General features: G+C 35.3%; 2 protein-coding genes across 3 annotated transcripts; both read left to right on the top strand.

The window, feature by feature from the left end:
- Window positions 1-809: 809 nt before the first annotated feature.
- LOC111394357 (aspartic proteinase Asp1-like) lies at window positions 810-5,938 on the top strand. The gene is made up of 9 exons (XM_023020125.1): window positions 810-1,144; window positions 2,532-2,649; window positions 2,739-2,965; window positions 3,492-3,719; window positions 4,114-4,252; window positions 4,332-4,523; window positions 5,057-5,129; window positions 5,212-5,299; window positions 5,385-5,938. The coding sequence occupies exons 1-9, from the start codon at window positions 981-983 to the stop codon at window positions 5,497-5,499; spliced, it is 1,344 nt and encodes a 447-aa protein (XP_022875893.1). The 5' UTR covers window positions 810-980; the 3' UTR covers window positions 5,500-5,938.
- A 1,852-nt stretch (window positions 5,939-7,790) lies between these two features.
- LOC111394358 (SWI/SNF complex subunit SWI3C) lies at window positions 7,791-18,496 on the top strand. 2 transcript variants are annotated; one of them, XM_023020127.1, is made up of 8 exons: window positions 7,791-8,006; window positions 8,554-9,123; window positions 10,340-10,875; window positions 13,444-13,795; window positions 13,887-13,960; window positions 14,531-14,663; window positions 14,728-14,894; window positions 17,644-18,496. In XM_023020127.1, exons 1-8 carry the CDS (start codon window positions 7,988-7,990, stop codon window positions 18,106-18,108), a joined length of 2,316 nt encoding a protein of 771 aa, XP_022875895.1. In that variant the 5' UTR covers window positions 7,791-7,987; the 3' UTR covers window positions 18,109-18,496. The 2 variants fall into 2 exon arrangements, with proteins under 2 accessions (XP_022875895.1, XP_022875896.1); XM_023020128.1 differs by having other exon boundaries at window positions 14,731-14,894.
- The last annotated feature ends 2,733 nt before the right edge of the window (window positions 18,497-21,229 follow it).

Here is a 21,229-nt window from a genome sequence, read left to right on the forward strand (position 1 = left end):
ATCAAACTTTCGAGACAAAATCATGAAATTCTCATTACATCGTCGTGATTGAGACATTATGGAAACACGTCTCACTTCAAAAATCTAAGCATAAATCTAATATAAGAAATAATATAAAATTTAACTTCTTAAAATTGCATACATGGGACCGCTTGGCTTTTTTGTAGAGTTTTAGACGGTTTTTCAATTATAATAAATGGTTGACGACTACCTCTTATTTGAAAGTTGAGGACCAATTTTCCATTCAAATAATTACTCGAGGTTTTTTACTGGATTTTCCATTATTTAAACAAGGATAAATTCCTTTAGAGGTTCCCAATCTTTTGTAAGTGTGACAATCGGGTGCCAAACATTCTGTTTGTCCACAAATGTTTCCAACCTTTTGACACTGTTCATGGTGTTCTCACCTACGAGAACGTCTATTTAAAAGTTAACTCCACAAAATATTTATGTGATGTCTGACTAAAGGGCATAAATTTTTCCTACATTTTGAATATTAGTATCAACACACGATAATCATAATTTTTAACAGTAGTTTAAGAGTCAATCCCTCATGTCAAATATTACATGTGTGTCGTCTGATCATTTAATATCTAACTAAATATTTTTCGATAAATTAGATTACTACGTGAACAATGTAAAAAGGTTGTAGATATAGGTGCAAAAATGAAAAGTTGAGGACTTGATAGTCACCTCGACAAAAGGTTGAAGACCCCTAGGAGAACAAGCCATATAACACCCACCCTATCTACATCCAAAATTCAATATATACATGCATATAAGCAAACGTGTATATACCGCGTGGAAGTTTCAGTCAGTCAATTCTCCATAATCTGAACTGCGAGTCTTCGCCAAAAGTCTCTCTGTTTTTGGTCCCCCATTAAAGGGAAAAGAGAGAAAAACTTGTACACGAGAAGCGTTTTTTCTCCATTTTAGCACAATATATTTCAATAATCCTTTCAATAAACATCAATCAAAATATGGTTGAGAAGAGGCACATTCAAGCATTGTTTTTGTACTTTTTGGCGTGGTCTGCTACTGCTGCTCATCAGCCTCAGACCACCAACAAGAAACAGTCAAAATCGGGGAAAGGATTTAGGTCCTCTGTGTTTTTTCCTGTCACTGGAGATGTTTATCCAAAAGGGTATTTTTTATTTCTTGAATTGTTCATTAGATTTGTTAAAAATTTTATTACTTATTGATGGGTTTTTGGTTTTTTGTATGCATATGGTGTTTGATTGTGTTTTGAAAGGGACATTGGGTGGAAATTGATATAATTTTGATTTTGGGTTTTCTCTTGGGTTAAAGGTTATAGCACACTAATTATTTTCTTTGAATTGTTCTATTTTTTGTTCATAGTAGTGAAATGATTGAGAGTTGAAAAATTCTGGTCTGTATATTTCTAGAAATTTCTAGTAAATTTCCATGATTGTGTTTTCTAGAGGAGGTTTGTTGAGCATGAATTTTTACCAATTCATTTTGGTCCAAGCTGGAAAAGTAGTTCTTCACATAAAAAAGTATGCACTTTTTTGGAAAGTTTTGGCCCTGTGGTCTTAGCAGATGTTTCTTGTCATGCATTATGGCATGACATGTCAGACGGGAGATTAAAGAAGAAAAAGAAGTTAGAATATATCATGTTTACTCCGTTACAGTGCATCAAACACGTCCTTTATAAATTTAACCTAATTTCTTCTGGATAATGAAGATACTACGCCAGTCGCCAGTCTTCCCAGTGAATCCTTCTTATCCCGAAGAATTGAATGAATCAAGTTCACCTATACAAGAGAGAGCAATAAAAAATTGTAGCTATGTTTTTCCTTCTAATGTGAAAATCTTGGACTGAAATGGATAGGATTAAAAGAAGAAAAAACTACCTTAAATATAAGAGCCGAGTAGGCGGGTTTGTTCGAACACTAGATCCTTGCCCCCTAGAAATGCTGTACTAGCTCTCTTTCCTGATCGCTTCCAACGTTCCGCAAAAAGACCCTCTTAACAAGGTAGGCGATATCCGACCAACAGACAGCGACAGGCTGCATAAAAAGTTAGTAGTCTGGGACGGAAGCCCGCCGGGCAGCTATGCATAAACAGACCAGCAGAACAAATCGAATGTCACGAAGATAGGAGTAAGACGGCGGGTCGCCCAAAGTGAAAGGAAGGACCCTCATATTGGGGGAACCTGGGGGAAGGGATCTTAACCCCGAGGCTTCCCGAATTAATCCTTCTCAAAATTAACAATAGTAATAAAAGGCCCTACCCTGTTTCTTACGTTTTTATCACTTCGATATGTCTTTTTTGAATGCCGTGTCATGTTATATTGTGTACCAAACATACCCGAGGGCTGAGGGTAACCATAAATTCCGGTCTCTGTGTGTTGGATTCAAGTTTTTTGGTTGATATAATTACCAAAATACATTTTGTTTAATTTTTACATCATAGTTCCAAGTGGCTTTCACTAGAGGAAAACATGTTCAAAAGATCCGTTTTATCACTCCACATAAAGTTGGTTTGTTCACTGCTTATTCTTTATGCAGGTATTATTATGTAACGATCAATGTTGGCCAACCTCCGAAATCTTACTTTCTTGACATAGATACTGGCAGTGACCTTACTTGGCTCCAGTGTGATGCACCTTGTACTAAATGCACTCCGGTACTCTTTTCATTAAACTTATAAATCTGTTTAATGAGTGGTTATTTTCAGAATTTTGCTGACCTCTCTCTCTCTTTCTTTTTTTTTAGTCCCCACACAGTCTTTATAAACCCAACAAAAACCTCATCACATGTGAGCATCCCCTATGTGTCTCACTTCGTGGACCTGGGAACCATAATTGTGAAACCACCGATGAGCAATGTGACTATGAGGTGAATTATGCTGACCTAGGTTCATCTCTGGGTGTGCTGGTCATGGACTCGTTTCCTTTTAGGTTCACCAATGGTAGCGTATTAGCTCCTCGTCTATCGTTCGGGTGAGTTATATTCTTGTCATCAGTCTTTAATTCGCTTTTCTCTCTTTTGATGTATTGGAGGGCTGATGTCTTGTATGCATTTTTGGCTAAGGTTAAAACAAGTAAAGGTTACTTTTAAGCAATTTTTTGTTTCCAAACATATTTTGATATTTACTTTTGTCTTACTCCTAAGTTAAAAAAGTTAAAGTCACTCTCTCTTACTATGAAAGAGCATGTTGGCTAAGCTTATATGCAGCTTATTAGCTGCTTTGGCAGCATCATGTAACCTATTTTCAGTTTTAACCAGCAAAAATGTTATTTTGTTTAAAATTTACTTATTTATAAGCATGCTGTTAAGCTTTTTAGCAAGCATGCTTCTTGAATTCATCCCTAACTTAAAAAAAATCATGGCCTTTTATTTCATTCGACAATTAAAAGGCTGTCATCTCATAGTTTTATCAAAGAATCACGATTGGAATAGAAAACCAAAAGTCTGACTTTTCATCCAAGTAATTTTATTTTTCTTTCTTGACACTGTGATGTGCAGATGTGGATACAATCAAGAAGTTCCGAATTCCATTCATCCGCCTTACACGGATGGAGTCCTTGGTCTTGGCAGTGGCAAGGCAAGCATTGTTGCACAATTGAGTGAGATGGGCCTGACAAGAAACGTTGTGGGTCACTGTTTAAGTGGGCAAGGTGGGGGGTTTCTTTTCTTTGGAGATGATTTTCTCCTGCCTTCAGAGATCGTTTGGGCACCAATTTTGAGCCAAACGTAAGCCCTTTTAAGTTATGTTGGTCATCTGTAGAACATGTTTGATAGGTAGTACTCTTTGGTATTGAATGGTATAATAGACAAGATCGTATCTTCTTTAGCCCCCTGTTTTAGCCCCATTCTACAAAAATTCATTTTTTCTCACTCTTATTTTCAACCGCACATTCGTCCAATAAAATAATTTTACACGTAAATCCAAACCTTTTTCCTAATTTTTACCTACACGTTTTTCAAAAAATCTACTATTATAGAACTTATTCTACCATAAACTGGGTCAGACAAACCCTTAATACTATCCAGTACTCAAGTGTACATCTTACCAAACAAGCTCTGAGTGTATCAGAGCGGAAATAAAATGTCGTGCTTTATCTATGGGTTTAATTGTAATTTTCAGGAAACACTACTCTCTGGGGCCGGCTGACCTCCAGTTTGGTGGCCAAGCTACTAACATTAAGGGGCTTCCAATAGTTCTTGACAGTGGGAGTACCTACAGTTACTTCAGTTCTCAAGCTTACAGTGCCCTAGTTTCTATGGTGAGGTTTAGCTGGTACAAGATTTTTCTGAAGTTCTCTTTCTGCATGCCTGGAGCTAACTGTAATTGCCCTTTTTCAGATAAATAAAGACATAAATGGGAAGTTAACGACTGCGGTGGAGGACAAAACCCTCCCGGTCTGCTGGAAAAGTGCAAAGCCCTTCAAATCCATCCGTGATGCCTCTAATTACTTCAAGCCATTGGCATTGAGCTTCAGAAATAGCAAAAAGGTCCAATTTCAACTGCTGCCGCAAGCTTATCTAATTGTCACGGTGAGATACTCTTTCGACCAGTTTTGTGTTTCTCGGCAATTATGTAGATACTGTTGGACTTGTGGAGCTTAATCGTTCTATTTTTCCCGAATTGGCCATATTGGGTATTCCATACATTTATTATAAGGTCGCCCTAGTGTTCCTAAGACATAACGTATCTCACAAGGGTAGTATTTTTTATTTTTTTATTTTTTTTAAGTGCGAGGAGTGTTAGATCGCCTTATACTCTTGTTCTTCATTAAGTGAAAACCTAAAGCTGCAAAGAAGATGCCACTTGCAGATTGAGAGTGAACAACTGTGAATGTGTACATGCTTTGCTTGTTTCTGATTTTATTATTGTTATGGTAAGAGTAGGAATTAGGATTTAGACCATGTATGGCTGTACCTATTTTTACCAAGTTTCCGAATTTAATTTCTCTGCTTTCAAAAGTGAGTTTTATCATACTTTCTAGAAAAGTAACTTTTTAAGCATGGCCAAACATGCTCCCATAACAATGAATATAGCTAGCATGAACTGGGATTTGTCTTTTCAGGAACATGGCAACTTGTGCTTAGGCATCTTGAACGGAAATGAGGTCGGGCTAGGAAATCTCAACGTTATTGGAGGTATGAAACTCAATACTGATATTTTCCTACATGGATATTCTTATTTAGCAACCTAATTTGTCATCAAATCTTCCATTTGTAGACGTTTCCCTGCAAGATAAATTGGTGGTTTATGACAACGAGAAGCAGCAGATAGGATGGGCTCCAGCAAACTGCAACAGGCTTCCCAAGTCCTGACCAATTTGATTGTTTTTTTTGCTTCAGCTTTCTTGGGCTGGGCAATCTCATCAGCATTTTTTGTTTACTTATTAACAGTATGGATCTTGATTATGTTGACGGGTACTATCGACCTTACGCAGCTGACTTCTTTCAAGAAACTTGCCCTGCAAGTTTTGATTCTGGTAGGAAGAGGAAGCAAGGCAGAAAGTAGATGAAGATTATTTCTTGCAGATATAAACTTCATACTGTTCTACACAATTTTTGATGGTTTTGTAAGTTTAGTACTTTGTTGTTACATATGTAGTTAGAACCTTATTACACTTGGGAAAGAGACAGGGCTGTATACCATATAATAAATACACACAGTGGAAGTATGTTTATAAAAGATCGTTACGACTACAAATAGGTGTGAAGTGAGTTGAGGCAGCATTCTATGGTCTAGCTTGATTGCCATATAATCCTGCCATAGCTTATGGGCCATGCTGGACCAGGCAATCTTGGTCTATGTTGAGGAAAGTGGACTGGACTGTAAATTCTCGACTCATTGATCTACATGGGCCAGAGTAATATTACATGGCGATAAATGGTAAATATCTAGTAGCTTGTTGGGAGTTTGTCCGGTATCTTTAATTAATACTCCTTCCGTCTCATTTATATGGTCAACTTTCCTTATTTTCTTGTTCCAAATATGTAGTCCTTTTTTTATTGAGGAAGTTTTGTTTTGTTCGTTTACTAATATACTTTTATTTAACTTGCGTAGTTATAATAAAATTTTTTACTTAATTTTGAAATTGTACAAATATAAATAAGGGTAAATTAAGAAATTTTTTGCAAAAATTGCTTTTTCAATAATATTAAGGCCCTATTTGAGCTCCATTATTTTCTCATTAAAATGAAAAATATGATTGTTATACATCACATCAAGTTACCTTATTTGACTTTTTATATATCTTGTATGAGACTTATAATGATTATATTTTTCATTTTCATTTTTACATTAATGTAGCTCAAACGGGGGCTAAATAAGATTTTTTAATCTATGTGAAAAACAAAATTAACGTACATAGATGGGATAGAGAGAGTAGTAAATTTTATGTAAAATTCGATTGTGAAAGTGTTTGCCACTTTTTGTTATAAAAGTGATATGACGTCATTTTTTATTTCAAAAGTGATAAATATTGTGTGAGATAAATATTATTAACAGTATATTTGGGAAGGGTTTAGATTCATCTAGAAAAAAAAAAAAAAATTCTCTTACTTTGCATGTAATTATTGAGGCATAGAAATAAGGAGGTTAAGAAGATCATTTTAATTCAATGAACTTTTGTGTGTCTTATAGATGAGTTTCGATATAGAAAAAAGCCTAATTAAAAAATTCTCTTACTTTGCATGTAATTGTTGAGGCATAGAAATAAGGAGGCTAAGAAGATCATTTTAATTCAATGAACTTTTGTATGTCTTATAGATGAGTTTGGATATAGAAAAAAGCCTAATGTACAGGCTCTGCGTTCACAGAGCCTGTATAGGCCCCCTCACATGCTGTGTGAGGGGGTGGGGGATTATTTAAAAAAAATAAAATTACCCACCGCCCCTGATATTCAGTCTGGCTTGTACAGGCCCTGTGTTCACAGGCCTGTACAACCAGCAAAGTCCTTCGATATAAATGACATGATGGTTCATTTTTTCTGTCAAAGTAATATATTGGTAGTAACGAAGTATATAGTTCTCTAATATGTAATTTATATTATAGTAATAAAAAATTTCAAAGAAAATTCAAAATAAAAAACTGCAGTTTCATAAATCTTTAAACTTTTTTTTTTAATGACTTTTTCTTTATAGCAACAATTGAAGAGAATTCACTTCATGTTTCATTCTTAGGGCATATTCGGTAGTGATTAATAGAATTGATTTTTTGATTGTTAAAGAGAAAAGTGAATTCCACCTATGAGTGAAGAAGGAAAAAATGACGGTTGAAATAGTGAAATAATATTTAAAAAATTGATTTTTTGGGGTGAAAAATTGCTATCAAACAGGGGTTTAATTTTTTAAAACTCTCAAAATGCTTTTATAAACATAAAAACGAATTTTTTGATAGGTGGTAGCATTTGAATTGATGTTGTCATCGAATTATATTTCACAAATTTGTAACCGAATTACGTCATTTTCTTCAAAAGTAGCAGCTTCCGATAGTAGTTAAGTGACATTTGTATATCGTTGTCACATTCATGCACAAGGAAACAATTTTATTATACACAACATGAGATTTTAATTAAAATGTGATATTATATGTCACTTTTAAATGGACAACCTTAATATAAACTAGAAAATAAATCGAAGTCAAATGACATGAAATGAAATTATAACTATACTTTTTAGGGTGGCCAAAACAAAAGAAAATACAAAGAGAGAAGGCCGAAATGGCTAATTATCAAAACTTGAGGGGGTCAAAAGTGAATTCTCACTAACTCATTCATTATAGACCAGCTGTAATAATGTAAAATTACCAAAAAATCATTTCACAGATTTCCCCCAAATAGAAGCTGAACAGGAGAGAGAAACACCACAGTCTCTCTATATATTCCCTTCTCTCCGTAGCACGTACACCGGAGTCTTGAGTGGAGTCGCCAAATTCACTGAGACCCCACAAATCTCCCCTTAAACCCCAAACCCTGCAAAAGTCTCTCCCAATTTTAATCAGCATGCCAGCTTCTTCCTCAGGTAACCTTCCTTAAACCCCTAATTTCAATCCCCTGTACTCGCGCACACATACCCTTTTTGCAAAATTAAGCTGGAATTAATTATCTTTATCTTTTTTTTGTTTAATTTACATGCGCATTTATAAAGCTAAGCTGAACCCTGATTAATTGTGATGTTTGTTTTAACTGATAACTCATTTTTGTGAATTTGAACTAGGATTCTTTTTATTTTGTGTTTATGAATTATATGCACACAGACCCTTTTGGGAAATGAAGCCAAAATTGGGTGCTATCGGTGCTTTTTATGTATAATTTGCAGGCACATTTGTTGAATTTGGTGAAAAGGTTTGGCATTTGTTACAACATATTTACCTTTAGATTGCTCATTTGTGAACGTAAAATGTTTATTAGTTGATGGTTTAACGAAAATAGCGCGCACACACACACACACACACACATATAGAGAGAGAGAGAGGTCCATTTGTGAAACTAAGCTGGAAATGTTGATTTACTCTTTACTTTTATATCTCTGGTGCTATTTTGTGGTTTTATGCCTTTTTGTTGTTAAGATACAAGGACTAGGTGGAGGAAACGGAAAAGGGAGCACCCAAAATCCAAGCTCAAGGAACCTGATAATGATGACGTGCTTGAGGACAATGAATACGATGACGACCACGACATGGACCCACCTCAAAACCACCCAGAAACTGACGACAATCCTCCCCAGCAGAATGCAAATCATATGGCCCAAATATCAAGAGAAAGAGAGAGTGAAAAATTGGTGGATGATGGCGTGAAAATTTGCGAATTTCCAGTTGCAATTAAGAGGGTGGTTAGTAGGCCTCACCCATTGGTTTTGGGGATTGTGGAAGCTGAGAGGGCAACACATAATGGAGTAAGCCGAAGCCAGGGGCAGGGAATGGCAGCTTTCTTGGAGAACATTTCGTATGGCCAGCTGCAAGCTCTCTCTGCTGTGCCCCAGGATAGTCCAGCTTTATTAGGAGCTGCTGCAGAGGAGACAGCAAGTTGCAGCGGAGGAGGATCGTATGTTATAGTGCCACCTGGAATAGTTCCTGGCTCTGGTGTTACTAAAAGGTTTGGGAGCGCAGGCCGGGTCCACATTTTGCCAGTGCATGCAGGTTGCTCATTTCCCTGATGTATTCTATATGTATGCATGCGGTTGTATTGGAAAATGCCAAGTTGTTAGATTAGTGAATTGATGCTATCTGAATACATATGTTAGTTTATTGTTTTATTTATTGAAGAAGTTATGATATAACATGAAGAAAATGTGCTAACTGAGACTTGCAAGATAATTACTTTGTTGGCTTATGCTTTAGAAAATAGTTCAACTCATTGTACAATGAGATTTTGCAATTTTCAAATGATGTTTCCTCTATATGGGATCTTAAAAATAGTATTTAGTATAAACATCTATGTGACATATCTAAGCACTTGTCATCATCAATAAAAAGTATTTAGTTATTTGGTACACTTAATATTACAATGAGGGTAATATATGAAAAGCCTATCCTCTCTTGTCTATCTCATTTAACACGGATTAGCAATTTATTTTTCTATTCTATGGAAGTCAATGAATCACATATATTTAGATGTTGTTGCAGATAGCACTCTAATAGTCAATCACTCAAAGCACACACTGAGACTTGTGGTATCTCTTATTACACTGAGTAGCAGATTATGTTCCTTCTTATTCTGTGGAAGTTTATCTTGTTTTATTTAAATGTAGCTGCAGATTTCACTTCTGAACACTCCAAAAATCACACAAGGATTTATGTGAAATCGAAAAAATTATATGAAGCGTTTAGAGCATCTCCAATAGTTGTGTAAAATAGATCTAAATCGTGATTTAAAGTTTCAAAGTGGCCGGAAACCTCTTCAATGGAGAGATGTAAAGGAAATGCAAATAGCATTTCCTGGTAGAAAATGTGAAAAAAAAAGATGTATGTTTACGTCATTCTTTACATCCGAAAGAGGCAAAAAGTGGATTTAGATCATCTCTTTGAAACAGAATTTGGATTTAGATCTACTGGGATGTAAATGAGGATGCAAAAGTGCTTTTGGAGATACCAATTTTCATCCAATTGTACACCACCATTGAAGATGCTCTTATAGCTGATTTCGTAATGATCAAGAAGAGAAAATCATTTGTTTTAATGGGCTGGCTGCTTTTGGCCTTATTTTTGGTTGGAAATAAATATATAAATTTCAGGTCCTTATAATGTCTTTTGTGTGTTACCTATTGTACCCAATGTGTAAAATCATTATTAATCTTGAATTTTCTTTGTGTTTACCTAATTTAGTTTGTATTTGGGTTTCGTTTGTTTTGAGCAGACTGGTTTTCACCAAATTCAGTTCATAGATTGGAGAGACAAGTGGTGCCACATTTTTTCTCAGGGAAGTCAGCAGATCATACGCCTGAAAAGTACATCGAGTGTCGAAATTTTATTGTTGCAAAGTACATGGAGAACCCAGAAAAGCACCTGTCGGTTTCCGATTGTGAGGGACTAGTAGCTGGTATTGATCATGACGATTTAACTAGAATTGTACGGTTTCTTAATCATTGGGGAATCATCAACTATTGCGCCACTCCTCTTAATCATGGACCCCAGAAAGATGGAACATATTTATGCGAGGATTCAAATGGTGAACTTTGTGTGCCTTCGGCTGCTTTGAAATCAATAGATAGCTTAATCCTGTTTGACAAGCCTAAATGTAGGCTCAAGGCAACAGAGGTTTATACCAAACTTGCTCGTCAGCAGGACGAGGACACTGACTTTGACAGCACCATCCGAGAGAAATTATCTGAGCACCGATGCAATTATTGTTCCCGGTCTATCCCTACAGTGTATTACCAGTCAGAGAAAGAGGTAAATGCATTATTTTGAAGGTTGAACAACAAAGTTTCTTAACCTTTCTATGTCTCTCTTATTTTCTTTTAAGCTATTTTTTTTAACGGAAATGTCTCATCTTCATCTCTTAGGAATATTATTATTATATACATCATATTGGCACAAATTTGAATGTGTAGATAGTTCTTTTGCACTGTATGCTGTTGCTTAGATGCCCGTACATGAATGAGAATGTCCTACACTAGCTGTTGCATTGATGAGCGGACATCCTGTGGGCACATATTTACTTGAAACGTCTCCTTATTACTCTCTTCATCTCAATTAGTCTGTTGGTTGGAGATGACAAGATATTTTAGGTGAGTTGAAAAGTGATGTGTTAGGAAGTTTTCCAATCCCATTCCTTTGAAGTATGACATCAAGTGTTAGGTTGTGCCCTATTAGCTTTTACCGGGAATTGTACAGGTGGTTAGATTTTCATCATATAAAGGTGCAGGACAACTCTGTATAGGTAACATATAGAACTGCTTGTTATACTCCTTGCTCCTGCGAATTTGCATGGGATTGCACTATGGCTATGATCAAGTCAAGGCGGAGACATGCGAAACTTTACATGGTAGAAATTGAACTCCACTGCCATTGGTAAATGAGACTGCTCGAGAGCTGCTGAATTACAAATAATTTGTATAGCTGTTGAGCGAAGCTGAGTTTGAGCTCCAATTTGTACCTAATTTAGACCCATTTTTATTTGGAGAAAATGTACTTTGGAATAGTCATTCTTTAGAGAATGTGTGGTTAAAAATAGGAAAAAGTTATAGGATTAAGTGTAAAATTATTTTATGGGAGAATTTGTAGTAGAGAATTAGTTTTTGGGAAAAATGGGGTTCAAATTGGGGCTTATTATTTTCCAATTTTTTGGGGAATGATAGACATTATTAGTTATTAAAAATAAACAAATTAATACCTATTTAAGTATTTAAGAATAAAATGATTTTTGAGTCTTATATGAATGACTTGTAGATTAATGCAACCGTTACCTCTAAATGCATGACTAAATTTTCAATAATTAGTAAGGTTATTTGAGCTGATCGTTTACCATGCCACAAGCAGCCTCAAATTTCTGTATTTGGTTTTTCATAAATGGATTTTTAAAGGAAGGTTATTCTAATGTTTTATGGTATGCTTCATGGTACTGAACCCTAATTGGCGCGGAAGCATATGTGAAATTTTTATAATAAGAATTATGTAATAAATAAGAACGATTTTGGAATAATCTTGCTTTGCTTATATCAAATGATAATTGATGTCTTGAAAAAGTGTACAATGCCTCAATATTTATATAGGCGAGATTATTCCCTACTTTTACTAATACTAGGAGATTGAAACTATAATCCTAATCAAATAAAAGAGAACCTATCACAAATACAAAAGAAAATTAGGATAGATAATCACAATTGAAAGATACAACTGGAAAAGGTAAATCACAATTGTAGTAGGAAACTATTAATTGTGATTGTGTACTACCTCACTAATTGTTGGATTGTTAATGAAAAAAATGTCGATAATATGAACATAGTGGAAGTCATACTAAAATAGATAAGATAGGAAATTTGTACATACACCAACAAGCGGAGGTGGCACTAAACGAGGTTATATGGAAGCTCCTATTCAGTTGCACAATCTCAATGGAATATGTTGGTATGGGAAGGCATTAACATAAACTAACATGGTGTATTGTGGTTGCTAAAGATCTAGTTACTTTGAATCGCCTAGTAGATCTAACGTTGCACCAAACAGAGTGGTCAAAAGGATTTATGTAGCTGACCTCAAATTTATTGGGGACACAACTTTGTTTGTTGTTCTCTTGTGAGGAAGGCATTTGTGAACTTCAGAATGAAAAGAGGTTACAAGATTTATAAATGGCCTCTGCTATTTTTTTTGAATTTCAGTTGCACGAGCTTTTGTGATATAATCTTGTTTTCAAGTCAGTAACGCTTGTAGTGTCAAGTTTTAGATATTTACTCACGATGTGTGGAGAATTAGGTGCAAACGCGATTGATTGTTGGTAACTATTTTCTATGTTTATTTGCTTATTTATGCCCTTAATTATGCACTCATGATAAGGAATAAAGTTGCCTTTTTAGGATGTAGTGACACATATGCTAGATAATTATGCTCAAGACGTTACAACTATTTTCATGTTGACGAATGATGCACTGCACATGTAAATTTATGACTTCATTTAATCCCATCCTTAGGTAACCTGAGTGAGCTGAGCTAGCACTTGAAATCTACAGTTCACTCTGCCTGAGCGGTTTGTGAACCATTACACAATTAAATTGAATAGGTATATTAATCAGGTCATAAGAGGATCTAAATCTTTGATGAAGAAATGCAAAGCATTATATTTCTTGATTCGACATTGCTGCAAAGGAATCAGCAAAAATGTAATTATTTTAATTTTTTTTCATCCGATGGTCAGTGATGTGACTGCGAGTAAGACATGAAATTGCATAATTTGAGAAGATAAATGACTGATTGATTCACGTCTTTTGTATTACTTTTGTTGCTAACAAGTATCTTTGACAGGTTGATGCGATGCTGTGTTTGGATTGCTTCCACGAGGGAAGATTTATTGCTGGTCACTCTAGCCTGGATTTTGTGAGGGTCAGTTCCATAAAGGATTATGGAGATGTGGATGGAGATGATTGGAGTGATCAGGAGACATTGCTCCTGCTTGAGGGGATGCAACTGTACAATGAAAACTGGGATAAAATTTCCGTGCACGTAGGTACAAAGTCAAGAGCACAGTGCATCCTTCATTTTGTGCGCCTTCCGCTGGATGGCGCTCCACTTGAGACTATTGATGTTCCAAGTATATCTGGTTCATCAAGTTCATGGAATCAAGATGATCATGGGAGATCACAGCTGAATTCAAATGGTAATACTGCTGGTATTTCTATGCAATTTTTTTTCTTTCTGCACATTCAGGAACTTCTAGTAATCCACATTTGCATTTTATTGTGATGCAGGATGCAGTTTGCAAGATAGTAATTCTGCAAGCAAATTTCCTTTTGCAAATTCTGAAAATCCAGTGATGAACCTGGTAAGTTTCCTTCTAAACCCTGTGCTCATGTTATTTTCTGTGTAGGTATTCCCTTTCTCTCTCCTATCACCTCGTTTACTCTTTCTATCTGCATATATGTGCTTTTGTCTATCTCCACTCGGACATTCTTCTCTATTTGCACTGGGACCAAGTACTCCCTCAGTTTAACTTACTGTGTGCACACGTTGTTTGTACTGTTTTTCGCACATGTTCACTGGGTTCTCTTTGCCATCAAGGTTGATGTCAATGTGTGGGGAGGTTTGGTTAACGTTCCTTTACTTGGCCAGTGTTATCTACTTAGAATAATGTAACAAAATTTTGTTTGTTCCATAATATCTTCTCTTTAATATCTAACGATATAATCGAAAACTATTTCTATCGAAAGAATACCATTTCTGTACTGATATTATACTGATATTCAAACTGAAGTGACTCTCTTTCATTCTCTTATCTATTCTCACTCAAGTCCTTTTTATTGTCGCACTGAAGTTTTCTCAACTACTGACTTCTTTGATGGCTTGTCCACCTCCCTATATAGTTTAATAAAGCTCATCTGCTGTTCTTTTTAAGGTTGCCTTTCTTGCCTCTGCACTGGGGCCAAGAGTGGCTGCTGCCTGTGCTCATGCATCTCTGGGAGCATTATGTAAGGATGGTGGTAAGGAAGAGAGTCCTCGTGGAGAAACAATGAATTTTACTAAAAAAAGTAAGTCGCAAATTATGTTGGCCTTCTCATTTCTTCTTCCAAACTTTTTAACTGATTCTCTCAGAAGGTCCTTGGAGCCAACACGATGCAGAAGCTGTTCAGTTATCTGCTGAAAGTGTGAGAGCTGCTGCCGAAGCTGGTCTTGCAGCAGCGGCTACGAAGGCAAAGCTTTTTGCTGATCATGAAGAACGTGAAATTCAGAGGTTATCTGCCAATATTGTAAATCATCAGGTACCCTTGTTGATGCTCTGCTAGTTAAGAATTTTCAGACTATCATCTTTTCTTCCTAAGTCTATTGTGATGAAGACTATTGTTGTTGTTATACATTCTCATGTATGGGAGAAGTTTGTAACTTGAACTGTTGATTTCTGCCAACTAAGAATCACCTCTATCTGTAATAACTAATACACGGATTTGAGTAATCTTGTGTACATGCCGGAGGTGGAATTGTTGCTTTTTGGACATGAAGCCAAAATTTTAAAACTTGAGCGAAAGGATAACAGTTTGTTAGTGTTGTCGTTTCTTTGCATCGTCTTCTGTGTTATACTTTTGTTACTGCTGGTACCTGTATCACTGTATCTACCACTAATCTACATCTTTGCCCTTCACATTTGACAACTTCAGCCTTTCCTCGAAGACAAATATTAGTTATATGCTGTAAGATATCCAATGAACCCCATTTTCCCTTCCTGCTCCCATTTCCTTAACATGGTAAAACTGGCACATATGTACATCTAGTAACCACCCCTATCTCTCGTCCACATTAGCTATACCTTGATGTTTAACACCACCAAATTTGATCATTTGGTTGATTTAAATTTAGGGTGTGTTTGAGCCCCATTATTTGGCATTATAATGAGATGAATAGTATTTTTTTTTTGAAAAATGAGTGGTTGAAATTTTTTTGATTTAAGTGTAATATTATTTTATTGAAGATTGTGTGGTTAAAAGTAGGAGAGAGAAAATTTTAATTTAATGTAATGAGAAATAATGGGGCTCAAACGGGGGCTTATTCTCTTCTTTTATTATTTAAATATCTGGAGTGGAATCTGGATTGAAGCTAAACATATATTTCTGTCCTGGGTTTTAAGTAACTCTAACCACGGAGTGCCACCTTCCTTGCTTTCTATTTCCATTACTATCATATTCCAAACCCCCCCGGGGCCCCGCTCAAATTAACCTAATAGGTTTTGATTTTCAAATAGACTATTATTCATTGAATTGGTAATTATGAATCTGAGAAAAAAAAATGGAAATTGCTTCTTTTCAATTTACATGTGCAATGACTTGGTAAATTATCAATTTTGCTTTATTAATCAAAATCGTTTGTTTTATCCTCACGTGCTACAACTTAGTAACAATATGTTTTTGATAATCCTCAATTAGTATCCTAGAAGGAATTCATTCAGTTCTATTTTGATTGTAGTTTAGGTAATACTGTACAAACTAAACAGGAATAATACTTGCGTGCCAACCGCGACCTGACACCTGAAGCCTAATAGGTTTTCTCATCAATTACAGTTTGGAAATCTGAAAGTTGCTAAAATTGTTCGTTTTATTTTTTTCTGTTGAGTACAATTTAGATAAGAGTGAGTTCTTTTTTCTTGTTTCTAGGAAAATAATTCATATCTCTAGGTTAATTCTCTCTGAATTCATGAGTCCCTAATCTATCTTCAACCACCTCCCATGTTCAGTCAATAATTTGACATTGCTATCCTTGAAGTTATTATTGCTTACATAGTTACACTTAGTATTTATTTTTGTCCGCTTCAGTACTGATTCTTTCTCTTACTGGAGCGGATACTTCTTAGCAATAAGTCAGTTTTTAAGGACACAGCTTTGTAAACTACACTTCTTATCATTTAAGATGGTTCCTCATATCTATCTCGTAAACTATGTTGCCTGCTGCAATCAAGAAACAACTTTCCTACATAGTAAGTTCTCCTCTTAGAGCGATTTCTACTGTGACTTGTCTACTTGATATTATATTTCCTGTCATCTCTAAAACATGCCTATATCAGGCATACGTACAAAGGTTATGTCCTCGATTTAATGTGTGAGGCTAATGCGAAGCTTTCATAACTTCCATTTCACAACAAGGTTGGAACCTCAAAACTCTGTGACAAATGTAGAATCAGAGGATTGTTCATTTCACTTGTGCTCATAAAATATTGCAACTTTACCCTGTCCTGGACCTGCTTTAAACAAGTTGTTAATGTGAAGAATAGTGTTTACAGTGTTCACTGTTTAGTCGTACGATGACGATAAAAGCGAATTGATCTAATTGCGGGTAGGTTTCTGATGCTGTGTGGTTATCTGTTACATGCTAATGAATTATGATCTGTGGTGTTGTTCTGGGTGGTCATAATTTAATACCTCATATTTTGCTCAATTCATTGATCGTAATTTAATGCCTCATATTTGTAGGATGTTACTGCATAAAGTTTCATGTATCGAAGGGTACAGGTTTAAATACATTTTTGATCTCTAAATTTTTAGTGAAATTTCATGTTATCACTAAAATTCATTTTGATTCAAGTTGGTCATTGAACATAAACTTCTCTACATGTTTTTCACTGTCCTTGTCCGTTTGTTTGGCTGATGAAAAATATGATGCAGCAATCTAGTTACTTTCCGACTAGGCTGCTTCCTATGACAAACTATTGGCATGAATGGAATGACCAAATTATACTGATGTTTTAAGATCGTTGACCCAATTGGACCAAGGTTTAGTTCAATGGCAAACTGGATTGAAACGAATTTGTCACCAAAATGAAATTTTGCTAAAAAATCAGTAACCCACCAGTGTTTTTAACTTTAGGGTATAAAATCTGTGTGAAACTACCAATCCCATTAGAGGTCATAATGCCTTTATATTCTGTACGGTTAAAGACCACTCTAAATTGGACAGGAAAAACCATATTTCTAATAGCATTAACATTTCATGATAATTTCCGACAAACCACCTATTTTCTTTCAGATGAAGAGATTGGAGCTGAAGCTGAAGCAGTTTGCGGAAGTGGAGACCTTACTAATGAGAGAATGTGAACAAATGGAGAGGACAAGACAGAGGTTTGCTGCCGAGCGGGCCCTCATGATGTCGGCACAATTTGGACCCGCTGGAACATCTCGATCCATTGGCCCACAAACCGTCGCTAATGCCGTTGTAAATAATGCCGCTGGAAACAATGGGCAACAAGTTTCGGGATCTCAACAGCCTTTCGTTTCCGGTTATGGCAGTAATCAACCCATCCATCCACATATATCACTCATTCAACAGCATGGGATGTATGGACTCGGGCCACGGCTGCCCCTTTCATCTTTACACCCTTCCTCTCCCTCTTCAGGAGCTAATGCCGTGTTTAGTCCCCCGGCAAATTCCCAGCCATCTATTGGTCATCCAATACGCAGATCATTATCTGGGAGTAAATCCAGTTTAGGTTAGTCGACGCAAGTGATTCGGGTTTTAAACTTTCTTGGATTGATTACTCTTATTGCTTTTCATGTCTGCACTAGAAGAGAGCAATTGGTGGAATGAGACAGGTACGGACATTGTATATTTGGTTATAATGGAAGCAGAGTCGAGTTACTTTGAATGGTTGCTTAGTACAGGTTTTTTCTTCATTATTAAAGTCGAGTTATTACACGCTTTTTTCATCATGATCGAATACTGATCCAGTATGTAGGATTCTAGGGAAATACTTTGGAGCTGTAGTTCTTTGCAGAGAATGAAGATTGATGCAGGAAACTAGGACCAAGAAAGTTGTATTTGATGGATTTCATTGATATTCTTGATTTTGATTTCAGCTTACAACAAGGAAAATTTTGCTTCATTATTCGTCTTTAGACATTTTTGATCATGCATTTATTGAAGGGTTAAAAGCTTCGCGGGTTACTAACTTTTAGCGGAATTGGATTCAAGTCACTTATTTTTCATTCGTGCTATTAAGAACTTCGATTTTTTTTTTACAAATTTGGCTACTCTCTCCACTGACATTGAGCAGATGAGAGCTGCTTTATGGCCACGGCCACTCCCTGACATTAGTAGAGGAGAGTTGCTTTATGGCTAGGCCAGGGCCATTCAGGGGCGCACCCTATTGGTGGGGGTGGTGAGGGGTCTCTGATTACGTAAATTTAGACTTGTGTAGGTAGGACGGCTCGGCCCTTTAACCCATGAGCTCGGCTTGGGCTTGTGGCGAGCTGAGCTGAGTCCACGAGTCGCTCACGAGCTCGTGATTTTTAAAATTTTTTCTTTTTATTTATTTATGTTATTTTATTATTTATTTTTTTTTTTTTGTAAATTTGCACATTTTTGACAAGGCTCGTGGGCTCGTGAACTTTGGCTTGCTCGTGGGATTGAGCCCTCAGGCTCGGGCTCGTCAACGCGCACGAGCTGAGTTTTAACGAGCCGACGAGTTGTTCGGCTTGTTTGACATCACTATGTGCAAGTGCTGGTGGTGTTAGATTTGTAAGCAAGTCGAAGTTAAATGTCTTTATTGCACTATCTTAAAGATGGGCGTTTGTCAAAATCCCGCAAGCGTACGGACTTGTTGTACAAATAATAATTGTGACGAAAGAGTTATCGTCCCACAGCGAATAAGGGCTAATTCTAGTATATTCGATATAATTAAGTTTGTGTTAATAACCAAAAGTTGATTTTAGTTTAAATAGCTAATTAAGTTCTATAACTAAAATTGCAAAATTAATGAGAATTTGTTTTAAAATTTAGATGAGTAAATGTATTGGATTTCCAACGCTACTGATCAACTTTTAGTTTTAATTCTCAACTTATGATATTTATCTCAATTCATGTAATTGTGTCGATTGATAATTCCACTTTTATTTATTATTCTTTCTCAAGATATGATAAATTTATGATTACCCCGAGACGATCATATTCTTAGTCCAAATTGATATAGCAAACACGCATTGATGTATATGATTATTACACATAATCGCACATGCCACAAATATTATTCCTAACATTCATTGTCCATATGTTTCAATAATAGTGTTCTACCTCCGGTGAATTTTTCAACACTACGAATAAACAACTTATTGTCTTAATGATGCGTAAACATTAAAACAATATGGATATGCATATTAAAGGAATCACAACACAATAATTAAGATAAAAACATAAGGTCTTGAATTAAAAATTAAGAATCAATCAGTTTTGTCATCTATTCAATACAAATATATTTAGCCTGACATATTAATGTAGGAAATACATTAAAAATAAAAGAACGACGTCACCCGAATCATAAAGTATGAAAAGAATCTGAAATCCTTTAGTTTATGCCTTTAATTTCGAATTCAAGTGATGAAATCTTGTTTTTCAATGTAATTCTCTTTATTTTTCTCTTTGTCGGCTTGCAAGATGATAAAAAAAATTAGGTTCCCATGTTTTAACCGATTCTTGGTATAAATATGGTGCCAAAAATTTCCAAAACAAAATAAGGAAAAAACGATTATTTTGTTACATTGTTCAACTGATGTATACGCATAGTAACCTCAATTGAGTTTAAGTTCAATTTTCCAACCGTGTGTACGCAAGGCCTGCAGACCCATGCGTACGCATAATTCAATTTTTTTAGGGGCCAATTTGTAATTTGGTCCCTGAACTTTATGAAGTGCGTGTTTTGATCATTTTCCAAAATTTCTCATCTCATTAGCTTCTTTTCAATTCCAATTGACTCTTGGTGTTCTTAACTCATCGTTCTGCAGTCCAATTCAACTTTTGGATTATTGTATTATAGTCCCCAAACTTTGCCCTTGATGCAATTGAGTGTTTTTCTCGCTTATTTTTTTTATTCTCGTATCTTCCATTGATTGTAATCTATACACAATATATACATAGGATTAAGCCATATTTTATCCAATTAATCAACAAATGATCAATTTTAACGGCCTAAATAAGTGTATGAAATACACTTATCAATAGGTGATCAAGAGCAACTTTGTTGAAGCTCAGGGACATGCAGTGCATTTCTTTTAATTTTTAAAAATTTATCTTATTATTATTTTTTCTGCAAAAGCAATTAACATATTGACATAAATACATGTGTTATAATAATTTAATAAAGATAATAAAAAAGGTAAAAAAAATATTTTTATGGCTTGTTTTAGTGTTATTTTCATTTTCATTTTTAGCTCTTGTATGGTGGAAATTAACATTAAGATTTTAATTTAAGTTAAAGTTAAAAAAAAAAAATTTAATCATACATTTTATGGGTTTTACAAATTTTCAAACATACGTTTTATCAATTTTTATCAAAATTTAAAAATTTATTAAAAATATGGTTTTAATCATCAACAAATAGGGCCTTACTTTTTAAACCCTTGATATTTATACTTAAAATATAAAAAAACTGGCATAAAAGTTTAAAACTTGGATTTTGGTTCAACTTTCACGTGTTCCTTTTTTATAAACTGGAAAGTCGATTCAAATTGACAACATTATGATTAAAAAGAGGAAATATATTTTCTTCTAAATTAAAAATAATTGGGTTAAATTGCATTATTGGTCATCGAACTTTTAACAAGTTGCATCTAGATTTGCCATA

This window comes from Olea europaea, chromosome 5, assembly GCF_002742605.1.
Source record: "Olea europaea var. sylvestris chromosome 5, O_europaea_v1, whole genome shotgun sequence".
Taxonomy (NCBI): domain Eukaryota; kingdom Viridiplantae; phylum Streptophyta; class Magnoliopsida; order Lamiales; family Oleaceae; genus Olea; species Olea europaea.

Excerpts from the sequence above, each read along its gene's own strand:
- LOC111394357 (XM_023020125.1), top strand. The coding sequence starts at position 981 with ATGGTTGAGAAGAGGCACATTCAAGCATTGTTTTTGTACTTTTTGGCG. Across the intron at positions 3,720-4,113 it reads GCACCAATTTTGAGCCAAAC|GAAACACTACTCTCTGGGGC; the intron begins GTAAGCCCTTTT and ends TGTAATTTTCAG. Across the intron at positions 4,524-5,056 it reads AAGCTTATCTAATTGTCACG|GAACATGGCAACTTGTGCTT; the intron begins GTGAGATACTCT and ends TTGTCTTTTCAG.
- LOC111394358 (XM_023020127.1), top strand. Across the intron at positions 10,876-13,443 it reads ATTACCAGTCAGAGAAAGAG|GTTGATGCGATGCTGTGTTT; the intron begins GTAAATGCATTA and ends TATCTTTGACAG. Across the intron at positions 14,664-14,727 it reads AATGAATTTTACTAAAAAAA|AAGGTCCTTGGAGCCAACAC; the intron begins GTAAGTCGCAAA and ends TGATTCTCTCAG.